Source organism: Gadus macrocephalus, chromosome 1, assembly GCF_031168955.1.
Source record: "Gadus macrocephalus chromosome 1, ASM3116895v1".
NCBI classification, from domain to species: domain Eukaryota; kingdom Metazoa; phylum Chordata; class Actinopteri; order Gadiformes; family Gadidae; genus Gadus; species Gadus macrocephalus.
The window spans coordinates 7,878,422-7,896,156 of NC_082382.1; the positions used below are offsets into that span (position 1 = coordinate 7,878,422).

Below are 17,735 nucleotides of genomic sequence, written 5' to 3' on the forward strand. Positions count from 1 at the left end.
CTTTTCAGGGCAGGCCATTTGGTTTAATTATCTCTGCCTTGGATTGCGAAATAACAGGTCACTTTCAAGACTCTTGTTGGGGAAGGGGGGGAGATTCATCACAGGATAGTCATGTGACCTTCTGAAATAACTCAGGTTGCATTCAATCACTAAAGTGACTTGTACACGAGAATCTAATTGAAGTCTTCTAGTCTCCAGAACGATCTGTTTTCCGGTTTTATGTCAAAGCCTACGAACTTCCAAGGGGCGCTTCCCGAATTTCGGAAGAAGGGAAGGTTTACGTGTAACGCCTCGTTTCCACATACGTACATTCTCGTATGCGAGAATGTTTTTTTTGGAAAACTCAGTAGTGGCTGAATTTCTTGAACGTCTTCAAATGCTGCATTAAGGGTCCACTAACACCTATATATAAGCATCCATAAAGTAGCATGCCATATGGGACCTTTAAGGGACCTGTTATTTATAGGGCTTAATGTTGTTAGGACCAGGTAATTTTTTCGACCAATCATATCGCTCGAAAAATGTATTTTCTTTAATTAAAGATAGGTAATACAATGTTATTGAGATCTTGGGGGGTCAACGAGTTAAGGATCAGTCAGATTCTGAGAGCAGGTCTTCTTACAGCTCAACACCGCTGTCATTCGTCGGAGTTTTTCTTGAGAAACGTTGACTTTTGTGAAACCAAAGGTATACCGACACAAAGAGACCCAAACGGTCCGTAGCGGTGCAATATTGGTGAGTTTATCACCATTAAGTAGGCTACAATCCGATAGGACTATGTTCATGAATAGGGCAATCCGTAGAGGAAACTGGTCCTAACAACAAACCATATAAATAAACACTTTCACCGGTAGAATACTAATCAAAGGAACACATTCCAGCTTTCAATGCAAGTTTCATTGCTTGACATATTGAGTTGAATATTATATAAAATGTAATGGCCGGTGTTTACTCCATCTTCAGGGTTTCTTCTGCCTACATCCTCTGCACCGCCCGCAAAATAAATTGGTTTAATAGCAGAAAAGAGGGTGAACTATATGTTCAATGAAATAAAGCTTTAAATTATACTGTTCTTCAGTAGCCTGGCTGGTCCTACCAGACCATCGTACTTCATTTCATTTGTACAGAAGTGAAATGAAAATTGAGCGGAAGTAGGTGGGCGGTGCCAGGCTAGTTCTTCAGGTCCTAGTGTCTGCAATAAAGTATCAGGAGACACACGCAGGAATGTTTCAGGAAATGTAGTGCATTTCTCAACAATGGGCAAATATTTAAAATGCATTTTATTTTCCTTTTACAAGAAATAAAAGCAAACAGGAAATTAGATGTTGGGAAAGAGGGTGGGGAAAGCTGTATATAAAGATGCATCCTCTGGCTTCATCAAAAAATATTTACAGTTGAAAATAATATCCATACAAAACATGCCACATATAATAAAAATGATCATTTATTCATCGTCCCTAGAAGTCTCTGCTGTACAGATGCACACCTTTTTTTAAAAAGTTGTTTAGGTTTAAAAAACAAACAATTTGAGCAATCTTAAATTATAAGATACGCAGAGAATTTAAATTAAGAATTCAGAGAAGGTAAAAATCATTGAGCCTAAAATCCAGTGAGGGGCATTGTATTGAATGTCTTCCCTTCGAGTAGAAACATACCAAAATATATTTATATATATATATCACTGCCTCATGATCTACCACTTTAGAGAAGTACTCTGTTCATACTGAGAGTGCAATCCATTATCTGGTAAATACGGGATTAAATTTGAGTATAACATAACATACATTAGGCCAAGCAAACATTTCACGATATATATATATATATATCTCAACACATTCACTTCTATAGGGAGGATCTGAAAAATGGAAAATAGAAAAAGCAAAAACACTAAAACAGTACTACCCTAAGGAACTTGAATTTTTCCATTCATAGATTATACTTATCCAATTGAGACCAACTAAGGGAAAAGTTTTGGTAATCAACAAGCAGTAGCATAAATAAAAACAAAACGAGAACATTACATAAATACACAAATGCTATGCACCATTGTACTGCTTTTATGCAAGTGATTTTACATCTAATCATCATGATTCTCCACGCGGATCCGTTAGCAAACAACGTCCTAATTACTTTGGCTTCTCATTCCAATTGACTGGAGAAAACCAAACTCGTCTTTGAAAGCTTAAAAATCACTAATAGAAAAAACAGGTAAATGCAAAAAACACTCTGGTTCATAAACATAAAGATATTAGTTTGCCATTTTACATATATTTATATACATACATCTTTATCTTCATGATAAAATGATATCCAGTGGTTGAAATTTACATCAATTTTTATTTCTCTACACTTGAATTTATTGATTAAAAATGTTTTGGATAAAGTTTGCTGTCCCCTACTGTGGGTTTCTCACACACACGCACACGCACACACACACACACACACACACACACAGACACACACACACTTGCATTTTTAATTCTGTGAGGTCTTAGGTTAAGGGGAAGAGGATACCGCATAACATGGGATATCGGGAGTTTCAGCAAAGCTCCCTTACTTAAATATTTAATTTTGTCGTTCATTTTTACATCTTTTTTTTTTTTTATACAAAGAACTGACAACAAATGCCCTTTTTAAAACGAGTCTTCCACTGCCAGCTGCTGACCTCAAGAAGACTCGACCACCACTAGAAAAAAAAGCACAAAGAAACGCAGACACACGCTCGGCCCCGGCAGAGAAGACTCTCTACAGTAAAGTTGTACAACAGTCCACGCTGTGGTAGAGAGAGCGAGGTGGGCCAGGTCTCAGGTGGAGGAGTGGAGAGGCTGTGGAATTACTGGAACACAACTAAAACATGAATGGAGCGGGACACAAGTGGAGGATCTGCGGGTGAAGCCACCAGCACGCATTTCCTTCATTTGGGGCGGGATGGGGGTTGTGTATGTGTGTGTGTGTATGTGTGTGTGTCTGTGTCTGTATGTGTGTGTGTAAGGTAAGACGGAGCATGACCCTGAAACTGAGGGGCCCACCCGCTTACACCCATAACTCCACGTGGAAGCAACTCATAGTAAGGTGGGTGTCATTGTGCTTTCACACCTCAAAGCCTGGATGTCCGATGCATAAATAGAAAGAGCAGGTTGTGGAAAAAAAAGAAAAAAAATACAAATTCAAGATGAAAAGACAGGTCTAACTGGTAGCATATAGGACCCCTGAAAGCTTGCTTGATTGTGAACTTAATGCAATAATCTTATCAAAACGGTCATATAATTTCTCTGTATAAATAATTCATGGATAATATGTTGGCTCATTATTGTAAATAGTCATCATCAGCATAGAGTAGATAAGAGCAAACCGGCTGCTATAGTTTCCCTGCTTGTCCGAGAGGCCCTCCGCCCCGCCCCTCCCCTCCCACAGTAGCAGTTAACAGTTTGTTTAGTTTTATACAAAGCAGTCACTTCCCAATAAAATGGATGAGGTAGACTGGGTCCAAACTAACCCACCGTTACTCCAAACGGGTCAATAGTATATCAATAGCATATCAACTTACATCTTATCCATCGATCGCATGCAGCTCTACAGAGAGCCACAACAGGATTGTCTAGCCAATATCCACGGTGTCTTCATTGATGTCTTGATGGGAAAAGTGTCTCATGTTTTATTCATTTCAATAATCCCAGGAGTTGGAAGGAGAGGGGAGGTGGTAAGGGGGAATAGGTCCGACTTAAAACATAAAAAAAACATTAGTTCATTCTTAGTACTTGAAGATGGCTTTTTGTCGTGTAACTTCCAGCAGTCTGACCGAGCTTCGCACTACTAGTATTGAGAGACAGAACAGTAGGGTCAGAGTCATTTGGTAAATATTGAGGATTTTCTTGCAGCGATTTTCAAGAGCTTATTGAGATTGAGCAGTAGAAAGGTGCAGGGTGGAGGGTGGAGTCGGGAGGGGGTTGTGGGTTGGGATCTGGGTTTGGCAGAGGAAGGGCTCGTCCTCCTAGTCCCAGCTGACCGTCCCAGCATCAGGCTTGTGTTAGTGGAGGTGGTCGGTTGCTTCAACAGTTAATGCTTTCCAAACCTTTGGCTACGGGTGTCAACACTTGGGTACCACCATGTCTCTCACAACAGCTTATGCTCTGGCTATTCCAAGGCTTTGGCGCAGCAGTGTCCTGGCACCAATGAGAGTGCACTGCTCTCCCTCTATCTTCGTCTCGCTCCTCCCCCGTCAATTCATCCACTTTCGGCAATTCCAGGCTCCGCAATGGCAGGGGATCTTGTGCTGATCGTCTTCGAAGTCGAACTGATAGTCGTAGGTCAACTGAAACACAAGGAGGGGGACAAGTTAACACCCGCCGTCTGGACGCCACTGGACATGGTGGGGTGGGGGGCAGGTGGGGGTGGTCAGGCCTGCACGGATACTTCGGGTGGTGGTTGTTATGTAGGTCTGTGGTCCATGCGTGCATCTTTGTGTTGTAATAAGAGGGGGATTTTGGATCGACTTTCTGTCTTTAACTTAAAACCTGATTCATTTGCAGTGTGTAACAGGAGTTCAGTCTGGCCCTCAGCAGACTGGTACTGATGAATGTATTCAGTGAACTGATGGACTGTACGTGGACAGAGGAGTAGAGTCAGTCACCTCTTCTCCTTTGGGGATCCGGCGACTGGAGATGATGATGATCTTGTCCTCTCGGTCAAAGGTCACAACCTCTGCCACGCAGTTGGGTGCACACGAGTGATTTGCGTAGCTGCAGAAAAACAAAACAAGGGAAACACACGTCAAGAGTCCGATATGTATCCCGGTGTTTCATTATGATGGTCATCATTCTTTTATTTTCAAAGATTTATTTTTGCATTTCTATACTTTATGATGAGTGAGATGGACACACGGGCAGCAATAGAACCCGGGTCGTGATCGGGACTGAGCCTTAAACGGTACACTCTCTACCCGATGAGCCACCGTCCTTGTGGAGCTAGGGTTCCTCCCTCCAGCTCTCTCAGGCCCACTCACCGTGCCGGTCCGCCGGTCAGCGTGGCGTCGATCACTTGCTCGTTGTTGATGCGGAACATGTAGATGCCACGGTTCTGCAACACAAGTGGTGAGGGGATCAACGAGGGCAGCGCGAGACGCTGCTGCTGCCTGCCTGGAGGCTGGGGCGCCCATACGGGTCCCCGGGTTACAACTGAAGCAGTCAGAGGGCTGTGCATGACGTAGGCGTTTACATTGACCGTGAAACGGCAAATCAAGAAAAATAATAAATAATAATAATAAATAAATAAAAAGTACCGTAATTTTCGGACTATATGCCGTGCCTTTTTTCCCATTTTGCGATTCTGCGGCTTATACAACGGTGCTAATCTTTGAATTGTATAGCTAACGGCCACTAGGGGGCCTCCTAAATCTATGGATTTTTAAGCGGCGGGCTCCAGTGCGGCTTATATATGTAAACATCATTCAATTTTAGCTGCTGTGGCTTATACTCCGGTGCGCCTTATAGTGCGGAAAATACGGTACTTAGTTGTGTAGCATCTTATCCTAGCTATCTTTGTTGCATACGGGGAATGGGTTAACGGATGATGGTTGTTAGTACTTGGCACTTGGTCCTATGAACATCCTTACTGTACCAACGGCGATAGTCGTTTCTCTTTCTTCTGACGAATGTACGTAATGTACTTAATGTACTTAATGTACTTAATGTATGCAAGTTGCTTTGGATAAAAGCGTCTGCTAAATTCCCTCCAAGTGTAAACAACAATGGAAGCCACGTTCCAGTGTAGAGGCACCCTCAGAGCCGGCGGGCGTGGGGGGGGGGGGGGGGGTTACCTGCTCCTCGTAGATCTTCTCCCGCCGGTTGGCCACCTCGTTGCGGATCACCGTGCCGATGTACTCGATGACCATGGTGTGCTTCTCCAGGTCCTTGGCGGCGTACAGCCCCAGGCCCTGGATGCGCGAGCGGGCCAGGTACACGTTGTTCTTCCACTCAGTCTTCAGCCGGCGGTACTGGGACGACTTGGAGTGGACGAACTGTTTGCTGTAGGGCGTGTTGGTCTCGCCCGTGAAGGTGCTCTGGTAGGCCTTGGACATGCTGGTGCTGTTGAGGGTGTGCGGCCTGCGGGAGGAAACAGCCATGGTTGGGTGGGTTTCCCCCGCGGATCGTTCATTATGGACTACGGCTCATAGGGCTCAGGAGGTAGAGCGGGGAGGCCGGGAACCGGAAGGGGTTGCTAGATCAATCCCCGGCTCCTCCTAGCGGAGCGCGGAGGTGTCCCTGAGAAGGACACCTCACCCAGAGTGCTCCTGACCAGCTGGCTGTCGCCCTGCGTGGTTGACCCAGCCGTCGGTCTGTGCATGAATGGGTGAATGTTATGCAATATTGGTACGCGCTTTGAGGCGCTGTATAAATGCAGTCCATTGATATGGTTGGGGGGGGGGGGGGGGGGGGGCTCACCTCTTGCAGTGGGTGGGGACCTTGGCTTCTGAGCGGGCGCAGCCACTCGGGTTGATCATGAGAGGGAGCTCCATGAGAGGGTGGCGGCCGTAGCGGAACTGGTAGTTCTGACAGTTCTCCACTCCGGGCAGCTGAGCACAAGGGTTCAAACATCGTCAACTCCTCTGAGCCGATGCTTCAATGTGCCAGGGCAAAGGGTTCTCCAGTGGTCCCCCTGCATGCAGCCAGCATCGGCACGGCAGGCGCTGTGCCACTACTTCTACTACGCCGCAAACATCCATTTTTTGTGAAAGAAACAAATGATGCCAAGGCACCTTAAATGGCATTTATTTTCAAACCTATGAAATAGGTTACCCCCTGCTACGTTGTCATTGGATAAATATTGGGGAAAAACACATCAGTAGAATAATTAAAAAGAAGATACTGTAGGTGGCATTAGCTCATGAATTGCTTGAGACTAAATGTAGGAATAAAGATAAGTATTGGAACAAGGGACTGGATGATGGAAAGTACCTAGCATATTTGATACCCCTACAGCAGCAACAGTATTATAAAACCTAGAACATGGGATGGCCACAAAGTGCAGACTGAAAATAGGTTGTGTGACAACAATAATACACAAGACAAAACATATACCATTTGTTATGCGATAATGCTTTAGTTGTTTCAGTGTTTCCCCTATATGTATTCAGCAGGGGCGCACTGCCACTGCTGTAGGATTGTCAGCGCCACTGCAACAAAAAATAAATAAATAATAATAATAGTTGCAAAGAAATTAAAAATAAAAGGTTTCTGCCAAGTTCAAGGCACATTTGCACACTGATCTGGTCTCACCAGGTACCTTGACTCTGTTGGTTGTTCAATTTGAACATTTCTCCCAAAAAAATCTCTACAGAAGTAACCATTAAAAGGGTTATTTAAATAATTATGTCTTCCGGGGGGGCATTCCCCCAGACCCCCCCCCCCCAAATGTTGCTAGGTAACCAAATCACAGCATAACTGCTACAAACAAATCTAGGGGAATCACTGGTTGTAAGAAACCATCGCTGTTGGTATTCATCAGCTCTTTGCATGCACACTTTAGCACTGTCGACACAGTGCAACACACACACACACACACACACACACACACACACACACACACACACACACACACACACACACACACACACACACACACACACACACACACACACACCCACCCCCCTCAGCTGGAAGACCATTGTAGGGCACCACTCTTCTCTGTTTATCAACACACGAGCGGATTATCTGCATCCCAGGTGAGGTGGTTGAAGGAGGATTCTTACCGACTCCGTGATGCGCATGACGGCGTGGATGGTGAGGCCGTACATCTCCTCTCCCTTCACCCGGTCGGCGAACAGCTTCAGCATGGCCGACTCGTCCCGCAGCTGGGCCACCTGCTGAACCACTCGATCCCAGATGCCTGCGAAGGGAAAGACAAATGTTACATTCTCCAAGTAATGTACATTAAGGTAACATTAAGGTAACAAGTGTATGAATCCCCCAGAGGGGAAATTCCCGGCAGCAGTGGAAAACACAGGAAAAATAATAGATGCCAAAGTAAAGAAAAGTCGAATAAACGGTGTAAGCAGCATAAATTAGGGCTGGGCGATTAATCAAATTTTGATCGCGATTTTGATTTTAGCGTCAAACTATCACAAAATTAAGAGAATCAATTTTTCTTCATGTTTTATAGAAAGGGCAGAACAGCTGGATACATATCTGTGTATCATTTTAAATTGGAACATTTTCTCTTTGACCATTTTGTGTATTTTTTTAAGGTGAAATTCAAAGTTCTCAGTTACAAACGTTTTTTGGGGAGAGTCGTGCTGAATAAATACATCATGTTTTCAAACTCAAAAATAATTGTTTGAATAATCGTGATCTCAATACTGACCAAAATAATCGAAATTATGATTTTTCCCATAATCAAGCAGCCCTAGCATAAATTATATAGTGGCCCAGTCCTTCCCAGTATATTAAAGTGTATAAATGCAATTGGCCCAGTCCTTCCCAGTATATTAAAGTGTATAAATGCAAGTGGGCCGTGCGCGGTGCGGCCCCGGGTCCTACCCTCGGGCGTGGTGTCGCTGTAGTGCAGGTCCTCCATGCCGTGCTCCAGCACGCGCACCTCGAAGAAGGGCCGGCTGTCCTGCTCGTTGACGCGGCAGCGGTAGCGGCAGCGCTTGTTGGGCACGCGCGTGCTCCAGTAGATGCGCGTGGCCTCGTAGCCCACGGGGAAGATGGCGGTGGGCGAGTGGAAGCTGGCCATCTGGGAGGGCAGCAGCTGGCCCACCGAGTGGAAGATGAGGCCGCCCACGCGGAACAGGTGGAAGCGGTCGCCGCGCTGCAGGATGCTGGCGATCTGCTTGACCTCGTCGCGCTCGATGTAGACGCGGCGGTACACCGAGAAGCTGCCCAGCTCCTCCTCGCTGGGGCCCTTCAGCTTGTGCTGCGTGCACAGCATGGTCTTGTCCTTGAAGAACATGCAGCGGGCGCGCGCGGCGCAGGCGAAGTGGTAGACGTTGGGGCAGCGCAGCCGGTTGCAGCTGCTGGTGGCGCCCGTCTTCTGGCAGTAGGCGCAGAGCGTGCGCAGGCCCCGGCGCAGCGCCACCTCCACGTTGATGAGGGCGCCGCCCTGCGTCTCGTACACCTCCGTGGACCACAGCGCGCAGTTGAGGTGCACCCAGAGGTCCACGTCGATGTTGAGGAGGCGCGCCGGGCCGTCGGTGGCGCCGTCGCCCTCCTCGTGGCAGAAGCAGCACTTGCGCTTGTCCCGCGGCAGCCGGTCGGGCCGCAGCGCCACGCGCAGCCGCTCCATGAGCTCCGACACCTCGCGGTGGTTCTCCTTCTTGGAGCCGCCCTTGCGGATGGTGATGACGAGCTGGAGCCGCTTCCAGCGCACGCCCTTCCACTTCTTGGGCCGCGGCTGCACCGCCGCCTCGTCCGGGGAGTAGGGCCGCCGCTGCTGCTGCTTCGCCGGCTTGGCCGGCTCCACCTCCATGGCGTGCTCGGGCGAGATGCCGGGGGTCGGGGCGGGCTCGTCGGGGCCGGTGGGCTCCTCTTTCGGGGCCGGAGGGTCTTCCCTGGGAGCGGCGGGGTCGGGGGCCGGGCGGTCAGCAGGGTCAGCGGGGGCGTCGCCGGCGGAGGACGCCTCGGCGGCCTCAGGACCCTCAGACTCAGGCCTCTCAGCTGAGTCGGCGGGCGGGGCCACGGCCTCCGGCTCCGGCTCCGTCTTGATGTGAACCGCCGCGAGGGGGACGGAGGGCGGCTTGGTGTCCGCCGCCGCCTCCTCCGGTACGGGGGCGGGCTCCGACGGGGGCGGGGGAGGCGAGGGGGAAGGGGGCGGGGACTCCTCCACCGGGATGACGGGCAGGTGGCGTACGTCCAGGTCGTTGACGTTGGTGGTGTAGCAGTGCTGCGCTGGTTTGTCCTGCTGCTGAGAGAACTCCTGTGGCACACACACACACACACACACACACACACACACACACACACACACACACACACACACACACACACACACACACACACACACACACACACACACACACACACACACACACACACACACACACACACACACACACGGGCAAGAGGTCAGACTGGAGCTCGGCAGAACATCAGAGGACGGCCTCGGGCCTACACAGTGAACCGATGGCTGGGGCTGACCTGCTTGATGAGGGCGAGGACGTCCACCTGCTTCTTGAGCGTGCACCCTGGCAGCGTCACGTCAAACTGCCTCAGCCAGTCGTCCTGGCTCACCGAGGGCCCGTCGTGTGTCCCGCCGTCGCCTGAAGGAACACAACAAGGGCACACTTAATAGGGCGATGAACGGACTTCGGACGCACCAGTTGTAAAGTCGTGAAGGGGTGCGGGACACGGGAGCTTCTGTGTACCTGGCTGTTCAGGGGCATTACCTGGCCCGGCGGCTCCAGGTGTTCCCGGGCTCGGAGGGAAGGTCACCTCGTAGGACCCGGGCATCCTGATGTGAAGCAGCTGGGCCATGGCCACCATCATGTGGTTCAGGTTCTACAACACAAGAGCGGCGGTGGTCAGATTAATACAATGTCTGTGGGGAGAATGTGCCGAGTGGGCCGGGGGGGGGGGGGGGCCTACCTTGGCTGCGGCGGAGGACAGCATGAAAGTGACGGAGACCTCGTTGTTTTTGGAGCTGTCCCAGTTGTTTGACGTGGAGACGGCCTTGCTGTCGGTGGCCTCGAATGGCTTGATCTCAGGGAAAACTACGTGAAGAAACATGGAAGAGGTACGACAGTCAACTCACCGGCGCTTTGATCCCGGTCTTCACTTAAGCCTCAGGATTAATCGAATGCCTTTTAACCCATGGACATGCAACTAAAACAAATGACTCGTGTGACTGAAGGTAGGACTAACAATAAACACTAACAATGGACACCCTGGCCCCACCACGGTTTCAAGCTGTATCAGGACCAATTATACTTTATTGGGAGAACCGTGACCATTTTGGGGAGACATAAAATTCCATTACAAACAGATCTAGGGGCTATATCTTGATAGAGTTGCGTGGAATCGATGCGGGGCCCGTACCTGGGATGGCGCTGCGCGGGATGAGGGGGATGATGGGCGATATGGCCCGCTCCGTCTCCTCCTCTTTGGGCTCCCGGAGACAGGGGAAGCGGGCCATGGCGTCGCCCAGGGCGCTCTCCGGGGACGAGGCCTGGACGATGCTCTCCGAGGCGTCCTCGTCGTCGCTCTCCATCCTGAGGGGGGGAGACACCACAGGCGTTATACTGAGGGGGTCCGGGCACGGCGAGGGGCCAGGGGGGGGGCGCCAACGAGGTGCTGAGCAGATGCTTTTTACAGTTAAACCATGGAATCTTGTGTTTAGGTTTACAAAGGCTGAAGTCTGAAGGCTGGTCATGTGCATCCCACTGTAGCTTCTCTGGAGAAGTCCCACAACCAGGCCTGGGACGCATGAATGCCTGTTTAACAACTTCTATCAAAATAATAATTTGTAAAGTCTTTGTAAGACTTTACATTGCTAATCTAAAGACTGATGGTAGACTCATATTTGTTTCAACCGATCATGTAACTGGAGGCAGATCTAGTAAACAGTAAAACAGTTTCTTCAAATCGGTCTTCGAAAGGTTTTAAATCAACACCGTGTAGACTAGCCAATACGAGTATTAGCATCCCTCTCTAAAAGCATAGCGTCCGTTCAAAAAAGGATGGCTCTTCTGTGATACATATCCTTAATGAAACTCAACGACTAAGCGTGATTCTTAGTTTTGGGTTGGCTGCCCAGACACTGCGGCGGCGCTGTGCTATAACACAGCAGGACTGCTGGGTCCCAGAGGGCCCTGAAGGGGAGGGCGGGGTCCTGAGAGGGACACAAGCTTCACCAACCTGATGTCCTCGTTCTGGTTGTGCGGTGGAGTTGGGAGAGCAGCCAGGATGTCCACGCTCTTCACCTCTTGACTGACGGGATCTACCGAGACACATTGTGCGTGATGTCAATGACACTGGAACGACAGCGACACCTTGTACATGGTTCTAAAACAAACAGTGGCCGTCAGGTGCATTGGCCAAGACGATCGTACCCATAGTGTCTTCGGTGGTCTCGGCCTGCTTCCGAGCGTCGGCCAGCTCCTCCGCCCCAGTGACCCCGTTGGGCAGCTTGTGCTGCACCGATGGTGGGGGCGTCGGGGGGAGGGAGGACGGGGGCGTGGGGGGGTTGCTGAGGTTACTCTGTAAAAAGAGACGGAAACATTCATCAGAGGATCTCCCAGTGCCATTATGCCGACGGTAGACTTACGACACGTCTGGTGTGCGACGGTACGTCTCTCACATAGTCCGGGGTCTCTCGTGAACTACAATGTCTCTGAGGTACACGATTGACCCTATAGGACACCAATGTCTCTGATTTGCGACGGTGTCTGTGTACTGTGGTGCCTCTGGTGTGCTACGGTGTGCTACGGTGTGCTACGGTGTGCTACGGTGTGCTACGGTGTGCTACGCTGTCTCCGGTGTGCTACGGTTTTACCTTGGTGAGCAGCTGTGAGTAGTAGTCGGGGATGTTGTCCAACACTGCGTTGCCAAAAGAGCCTTTGAGGGGGGCTTTGCCATTGGCCGAGCTGCTGCCGAAGGGCGCGAACAGGTCAAGGCTGGCGGTAATGGAGGGCTCCATGAGAGGCAGTAGAGAGAGGCCCTGAAGGGGGACGATCGTTAGTCAGTCTGTTAAACACTGGCCAATAGAGTGAGCCGTTTAAAGGAAGCCATTTCCACCACTCCACGCACCTGTTTCAGTTGTTTCATCAGGGCCTCAGCACTCTTTCCAACATCCTCTTTCTTGTTCTTCTTCCGAGGGTTGGGCCCTCGCTCCCCGCCCGGCTTATTGGTACGTTTGGCCTTGGCCAGAGGAGTCTTTTTAGTGATGGACTGCAGGTCCTGGAACATACAAAAGAAACATCATCATTATTATTAAACTCTCCCTACCCACAAGATACGAGTGGAAACGACCCCCCCTGCAGGTTGTGGTGCTGAGCTCACCTCCATGTTGCGCGGTGTTCCCTGGAGCTTCTGCTCCAGCATGGCCAGCTTGCTGTTGATGTGGCCGTTGATCTCGTTGTGAATCCCCTCGGAGGGCCTCTGGGCCGCCAGGTGGTTCTTGGTCCTCAGGAGCTTCTGGAGGAGCTGCTGTCCCGTTTCCGACCGGCCCAGCGTGCCCGGGTCCCCGCCCCGGTTCTCTGCGTTGATGAAGCCAGAAGGGTGGCCGCAGTTCATGAGCTCCAGGGGGGCCTCCCTCTTTATCGCCCCGGGGTGGGCGCCCGCCGGTGAGCCGCTGTCACACTGCGTCTCCCCGGGCTCCTGCTTGATGTTCTGGAGAGTCATCCGGCACAGGGCCCCCTCCCTGGCGCCGGGCTGAGGGCCGTGGCCCGCCGAGGCCTTTGGCGGGAGAGGCTGCTGAAGACGCTCCTCCTGCTGCGGCCCGTTGAGGGGCACCGAGGGGGTCTGGGACGCGTCATTAGCGGAGGAGTGCGGCTCTGCCTTCAGCCCTGGGTAGTGGTGGGGGCTCTTGGCGCCGGGGGACCGGAGCGGGGACGCCCTGACCTGGCTGTAAGGACTCCCTCTGCCGGCGCCGCCCTCGGCTTGCGACGGGGAAGGAACGTGGGTGGAGTGCGGCGTCCCGGGGGTGGCGGGGCTGCCGTCCATCCTCGTGAAGGAGGGTCCTCTTGGAGACCCCGCTTGGGACGGGGAACCCGGCATTCGGCCCGCCGCGGCGGCGACCATGTGCGCTTGCTGCTGTTGATGGTTGGGAGCGGGCGGACACATGCCCAGCGCCTGAGCCATGGCGTGGCGCTGGGGGTCCCCAGGGGAGCTGGGGACGGATCGGTGTGGAGACATGGGCCTCACCATACGACTGGGGTCCATCGGCAACCGCACCATCGCCATCTGAGCCCGGCTCATCTGCTGCATCATCTGCCCCACTTGCGGCGGCGGCGGCTGCTGCCCCGGGACCATCATCCCCTGCAGGATCTGAGAGGGCATCCCGGGCTGCTGTCCCGACACACCCGGCTGGGGAGGACCCACCGCTCCGGGTTTACCCCCAGCAGCAAACTGCATCGGCTGTCCGTCGGGAGCCGCCATCCGTGGGTCCCCCTGGTGGAGCTGGCCCGGCGCCATCTGAGGCCTCATCTGACCCGGCTGGCCCTGGGCCATGGACATCCTCATCATCTGGCCCTGCTGCTGCTGCTGCTGCTGCTGCTGCTGCTGCTGCTGCTGGCGCTGGGCGATCATGGCGTGGATGTGTTGGATCTGCTGGTTCGGGGGGAGGTTGCGGAGCTGGGGATTCTGAGCGATGATGGCCTGGATGTTGATGTTGGGCATGCGGATCTGTCCCGGGGGCGCGCCCGGCCTCTGGACCATCATGCCCGGCTGCTGGGCCCTCATCATGCCCATCATGGCCTGTTGCTTCTGCTGCTGCGCCATGAGGGCCTGCTGCTGGGGACTGGGATGACCCATCAGGGCCGGCTGCGGCTGCATCGGACCCGGGTTCTGGCCCATGACATTCTGGACCGGGCCAATTCCGTCATGCTGCAGGGGGCCGGGATCTTGGGACTGCTGCGGGACATTCTGAACCGCATGCTGTTGTTGCTGCTGCTGCTGCTGTGAAGTTGAGACATCCATCTGCTGCCGCTCCTGCTTGATGGTGACCAGAGCAGACTGGGGTGGACCATGAGGAGCCATGCCGGCGGGTTGGTTCTGAAGTGTGTAAGATGGATTTTGCTGCTGCTGTTGTTGCTGCTGCTGCTGTGCCAATTCCATATGTTGCTCCCCTGTAGATCCTTGTTGAACCATTGGGCTGGCAGTCGGAGGCCCACTCTGCTGTAATGGGGTTCTGGGAGCTGGGGTGAGCATTGCTCTTTCTTTAAGGCCTGGGTTCTGTGGGTCTGGTTGGAAGGCCTGCTGCAGACCCTCTGTACCGCCCTGTTGCTGGGGAGTGATGCTTCCTGCAGAAGGGGAGGAGCACATTTGCGGCGTTGAAGGTTGGGAGGTCCTCTGATCTTGGTTGGGTTGATTGATGAGGCCTTGGGACTGCTGTCGGTGTGCCATCTGTTGCTGCTGCTGCATCTGCTGCTGAGATATCATTCGCTGGGCTAAGATGTTTTGCTGTTGCAGAGTAAGCTGGGCCTGTGGACCCCTGATGCCAGGGTGACCGGGAGCCACAACCATTCCTTGCGGACCCATCATTAACTGAGGTCTCTGCTGCTGCTGAGATGGGCCGTCGGGCTGAGTCACCATGATCCCAGGCTGAGCTGACATCATGCCCGGAGGCTGATTCATGGGCACCATGTTCGGTGGCAGCTGGGGGACTGGCTGGCCCCCAACCATTCCCTGGGGAACTGGCACCATGCCCTGTTGGTTGGCCTGGTCCACTGGCATCCCTTGTTGAATGTTTGGCTGCTGTTGAGCCATGAGCTGGTTCCCCATAATCCCAGGTTGTGCCTGTGGCATCATGCCGGGCTGCTGACCCGGATGGGGCATGACCCCGGGCTGTGGGCCTGGGTGTGCCATTGGGTGCTGGCCCATCATCGCCTGTTGCTGCTGGAGTTTGGCCAGCTGCATGCGATGTTGCAGCTGTCTTTCTTGGAGGAGCCGAGGGTCGGCGCCCTGCATCCCGGGCCCCTGGGGGAAATAGCCCGCGGGGGCGCCCGGAGGACCCGGGGGCCGGGGACCAAGGACCCCGGGGTTCTGGGGGGGAGCCCCGGCCATGAAGGGCTGCCCCTGGGGCATCATGCCAGGCGGCTGGCCCATCATCATCTGGCCAGGCATCTTGGAGAGCATGTGAGGAGGGGCCAGTGCAGAGGGGCCCGGCTTCAATAAGCCAGAGCCCTGCTGGTGCTGCTGCTGTTTGCTTTTGTACTCGGCGATGAGGTTAGTGTGCTCCTTCTGCTGCTTGCGGACCTGGGAGACATTGTTTTGGATAAATTGTATTTAAAAAGTGATGTGTTTCTAGACAATCAAAACCTTCCGGAAGATACATTTATTATAAAGGACTATACAATGGTTGGTTTGAATGTGCACATGGGCCACTGGCTGAAAGGTCAAGTGTATCGCCCACTCCCAACTCTTAATACCTGGTCCAGCTGCTTCTGGATCTTGCTCTGTTCTTCGGTCACCAGTTTGAGTTTCTCTGCGTCGGTCTCGGCAAACTCCCTCCCGGCCTTCTTGGCCGTGCGCTGCTTGGCGCAGAGGGCCTTGCGGGACTTCCGGTGAGCGCCGATCTGTTCTTCCAAGAACTTCAACTGCATCTGGAGCAGCTGCTGGGTGTGGATGAGCCACTCCTCGTACTGCTGCTGCTCGGCGTCATCTGGAACGGGCCACAGCGTTAACATGACACGCTCGGGATGTCTCCGTCAGAGCGCCCGTTCAGAACGTGGTGGGGAGAGGAGACCAACTTACTGATTATTCCTTGAGTAAACTGCGGGGGATTGGGTCGTGTCTGGAGAGCCGTACTGGTTTCTCCTTCCTAGAAAACACAATACATATATATTAGAAATACATCCAGCACAAAACGACCATTCCTTTTTTATGCTAACTTGATGCTTACCTTGGATGATCCCGGGACAGCCTGCCCAAGTTGATCGGCTCCTGGGGCAGAGGCCAACCTCTGGGCCAGCAGAGACACTTGTTGTCTAAGGAGAAACCAAAACCAAAAAGATATCTATGATTAGATGAAGACAGGGCTTAAGATCTGCATTCTACCACCCGAAGAACATCGCACGACTCCGACCCCTCACCCTCAGACCCAGCTACCGAAGCCCTGATCCGCTGCTTCAGTTCTACCCGCCCGGACTACTGCGACGCCATACTCACCGGTCTCCCCTCCAAACCCTGGACAGACTGCAGTATGGGCAGGACCCAGCTGCCGGGGTCTTAACCGGCACTCGGCCCTGGCAGCACATCACCCCCACCCCGATGCTGCTCCACTGGTTACCAGTCAAGTTCTGCATTCTGTTCAAAGTCCCTTCACGCTCTGGCCCCCCCGTTACCTCTCTGACCGCCCCCACGCCTACACCCCCCCCGCGGTCCATCGGGTCCTCTGACGAGGACAAGCTGGCAATTCCCCGCACGAGACTGAGGACCTTTGGGGATAGGGCCTTGTGCGTGTCCGCCCCCACTCTGTGGAACCAGCTCTCCCCCCACATCCGCTGTGCCCCTTCCATGGAGACTCAAAAAGTACAAGAAAGCACACCTTTTCTCTGAGGCCTATGGTCTCTGACTCACGACCCCACCGACCGCCTTGCGTATTTTGCACTCTCACTCACTTGCCTACACATACACCCTCACCTCCCACTCTTGTGAAACGACCTCGAGTATCCTGGAAGGCGCTATATAAAATCAAACTTTTATTTTTATTATTATTATTATTATTAAGCATTTCAGCAGGATCGTTAGGAGATGCCTTTCTACCACCTTGCTGGCAATCATTGCCAGCGATCATTCCCGCATTAACATTTTATGATTCAAAGCTGTGAAATCTAATTTTAAATCTAATCTTACACTTTCAAAAGACAAGCTTGTTTTAAGAAGAATCAATTCAACACATAAAGTACCTGTTAATCCCAGGTGGGACACCGAGTGGATCTTGTGCCAACACTCTCTTGATGCCCTTTAGCGCCACCATCTTGGCTTTTGCAATGGGATCCATGTTGTCATCTGAAGCAAATGTATCCAAATCTGTGGGGCCAAACAGAAAGCATGATAAGAAAATATATAAATAAAGGTCAT

At 52.1% G+C, this 17,735-nt stretch overlaps 1 protein-coding gene across 3 annotated transcripts in view; it reads right to left on the minus strand.

Moving 5' to 3' along the window:
- Nucleotides 1–1,262: 1,262 nt before the first annotated feature.
- Nucleotides 1,263–17,735, minus strand: part of kmt2d (lysine (K)-specific methyltransferase 2D) — a 33,995-nt gene continuing 17,522 nt past the window's right edge. For 2 of the 3 annotated variants that reach the window (XM_060064585.1, XM_060064578.1), the window contains exons 36-55: nucleotides 17,561–17,684; nucleotides 16,555–16,639; nucleotides 16,407–16,473; nucleotides 16,082–16,314; nucleotides 12,993–15,908; nucleotides 12,741–12,890; nucleotides 12,487–12,651; nucleotides 12,044–12,191; nucleotides 11,850–11,931; nucleotides 11,031–11,203; nucleotides 10,581–10,705; nucleotides 10,361–10,493; nucleotides 10,134–10,255; nucleotides 8,535–9,912; nucleotides 7,748–7,884; nucleotides 6,441–6,571; nucleotides 5,816–6,101; nucleotides 5,003–5,076; nucleotides 4,631–4,739; nucleotides 1,263–4,312 (exon numbers count right to left, since the gene is read on the minus strand). In XM_060064585.1, the coding sequence (XP_059920568.1) occupies nucleotides 4,220–4,312; nucleotides 4,631–4,739; nucleotides 5,003–5,076; nucleotides 5,816–6,101; nucleotides 6,441–6,571; nucleotides 7,748–7,884; nucleotides 8,535–9,912; nucleotides 10,134–10,255; nucleotides 10,361–10,493; nucleotides 10,581–10,705; nucleotides 11,031–11,203; nucleotides 11,850–11,931; nucleotides 12,044–12,191; nucleotides 12,487–12,651; nucleotides 12,741–12,890; nucleotides 12,993–15,908; nucleotides 16,082–16,314; nucleotides 16,407–16,473; nucleotides 16,555–16,639; nucleotides 17,561–17,684 (6,731 nt within the window). In that variant the 3' untranslated portion in view covers nucleotides 1,263–4,219. The remainder of the gene's footprint in view (nucleotides 4,313–4,630; nucleotides 4,740–5,002; nucleotides 5,077–5,815; nucleotides 6,102–6,440; nucleotides 6,572–7,747; nucleotides 7,885–8,534; nucleotides 9,913–10,133; nucleotides 10,256–10,360; nucleotides 10,494–10,580; nucleotides 10,706–11,030; nucleotides 11,204–11,849; nucleotides 11,932–12,043; nucleotides 12,192–12,486; nucleotides 12,652–12,740; nucleotides 12,891–12,992; nucleotides 15,909–16,081; nucleotides 16,315–16,406; nucleotides 16,474–16,554; nucleotides 16,640–17,560; nucleotides 17,685–17,735) is intronic. The other variant, XM_060064596.1, reaches the window with a different exon arrangement.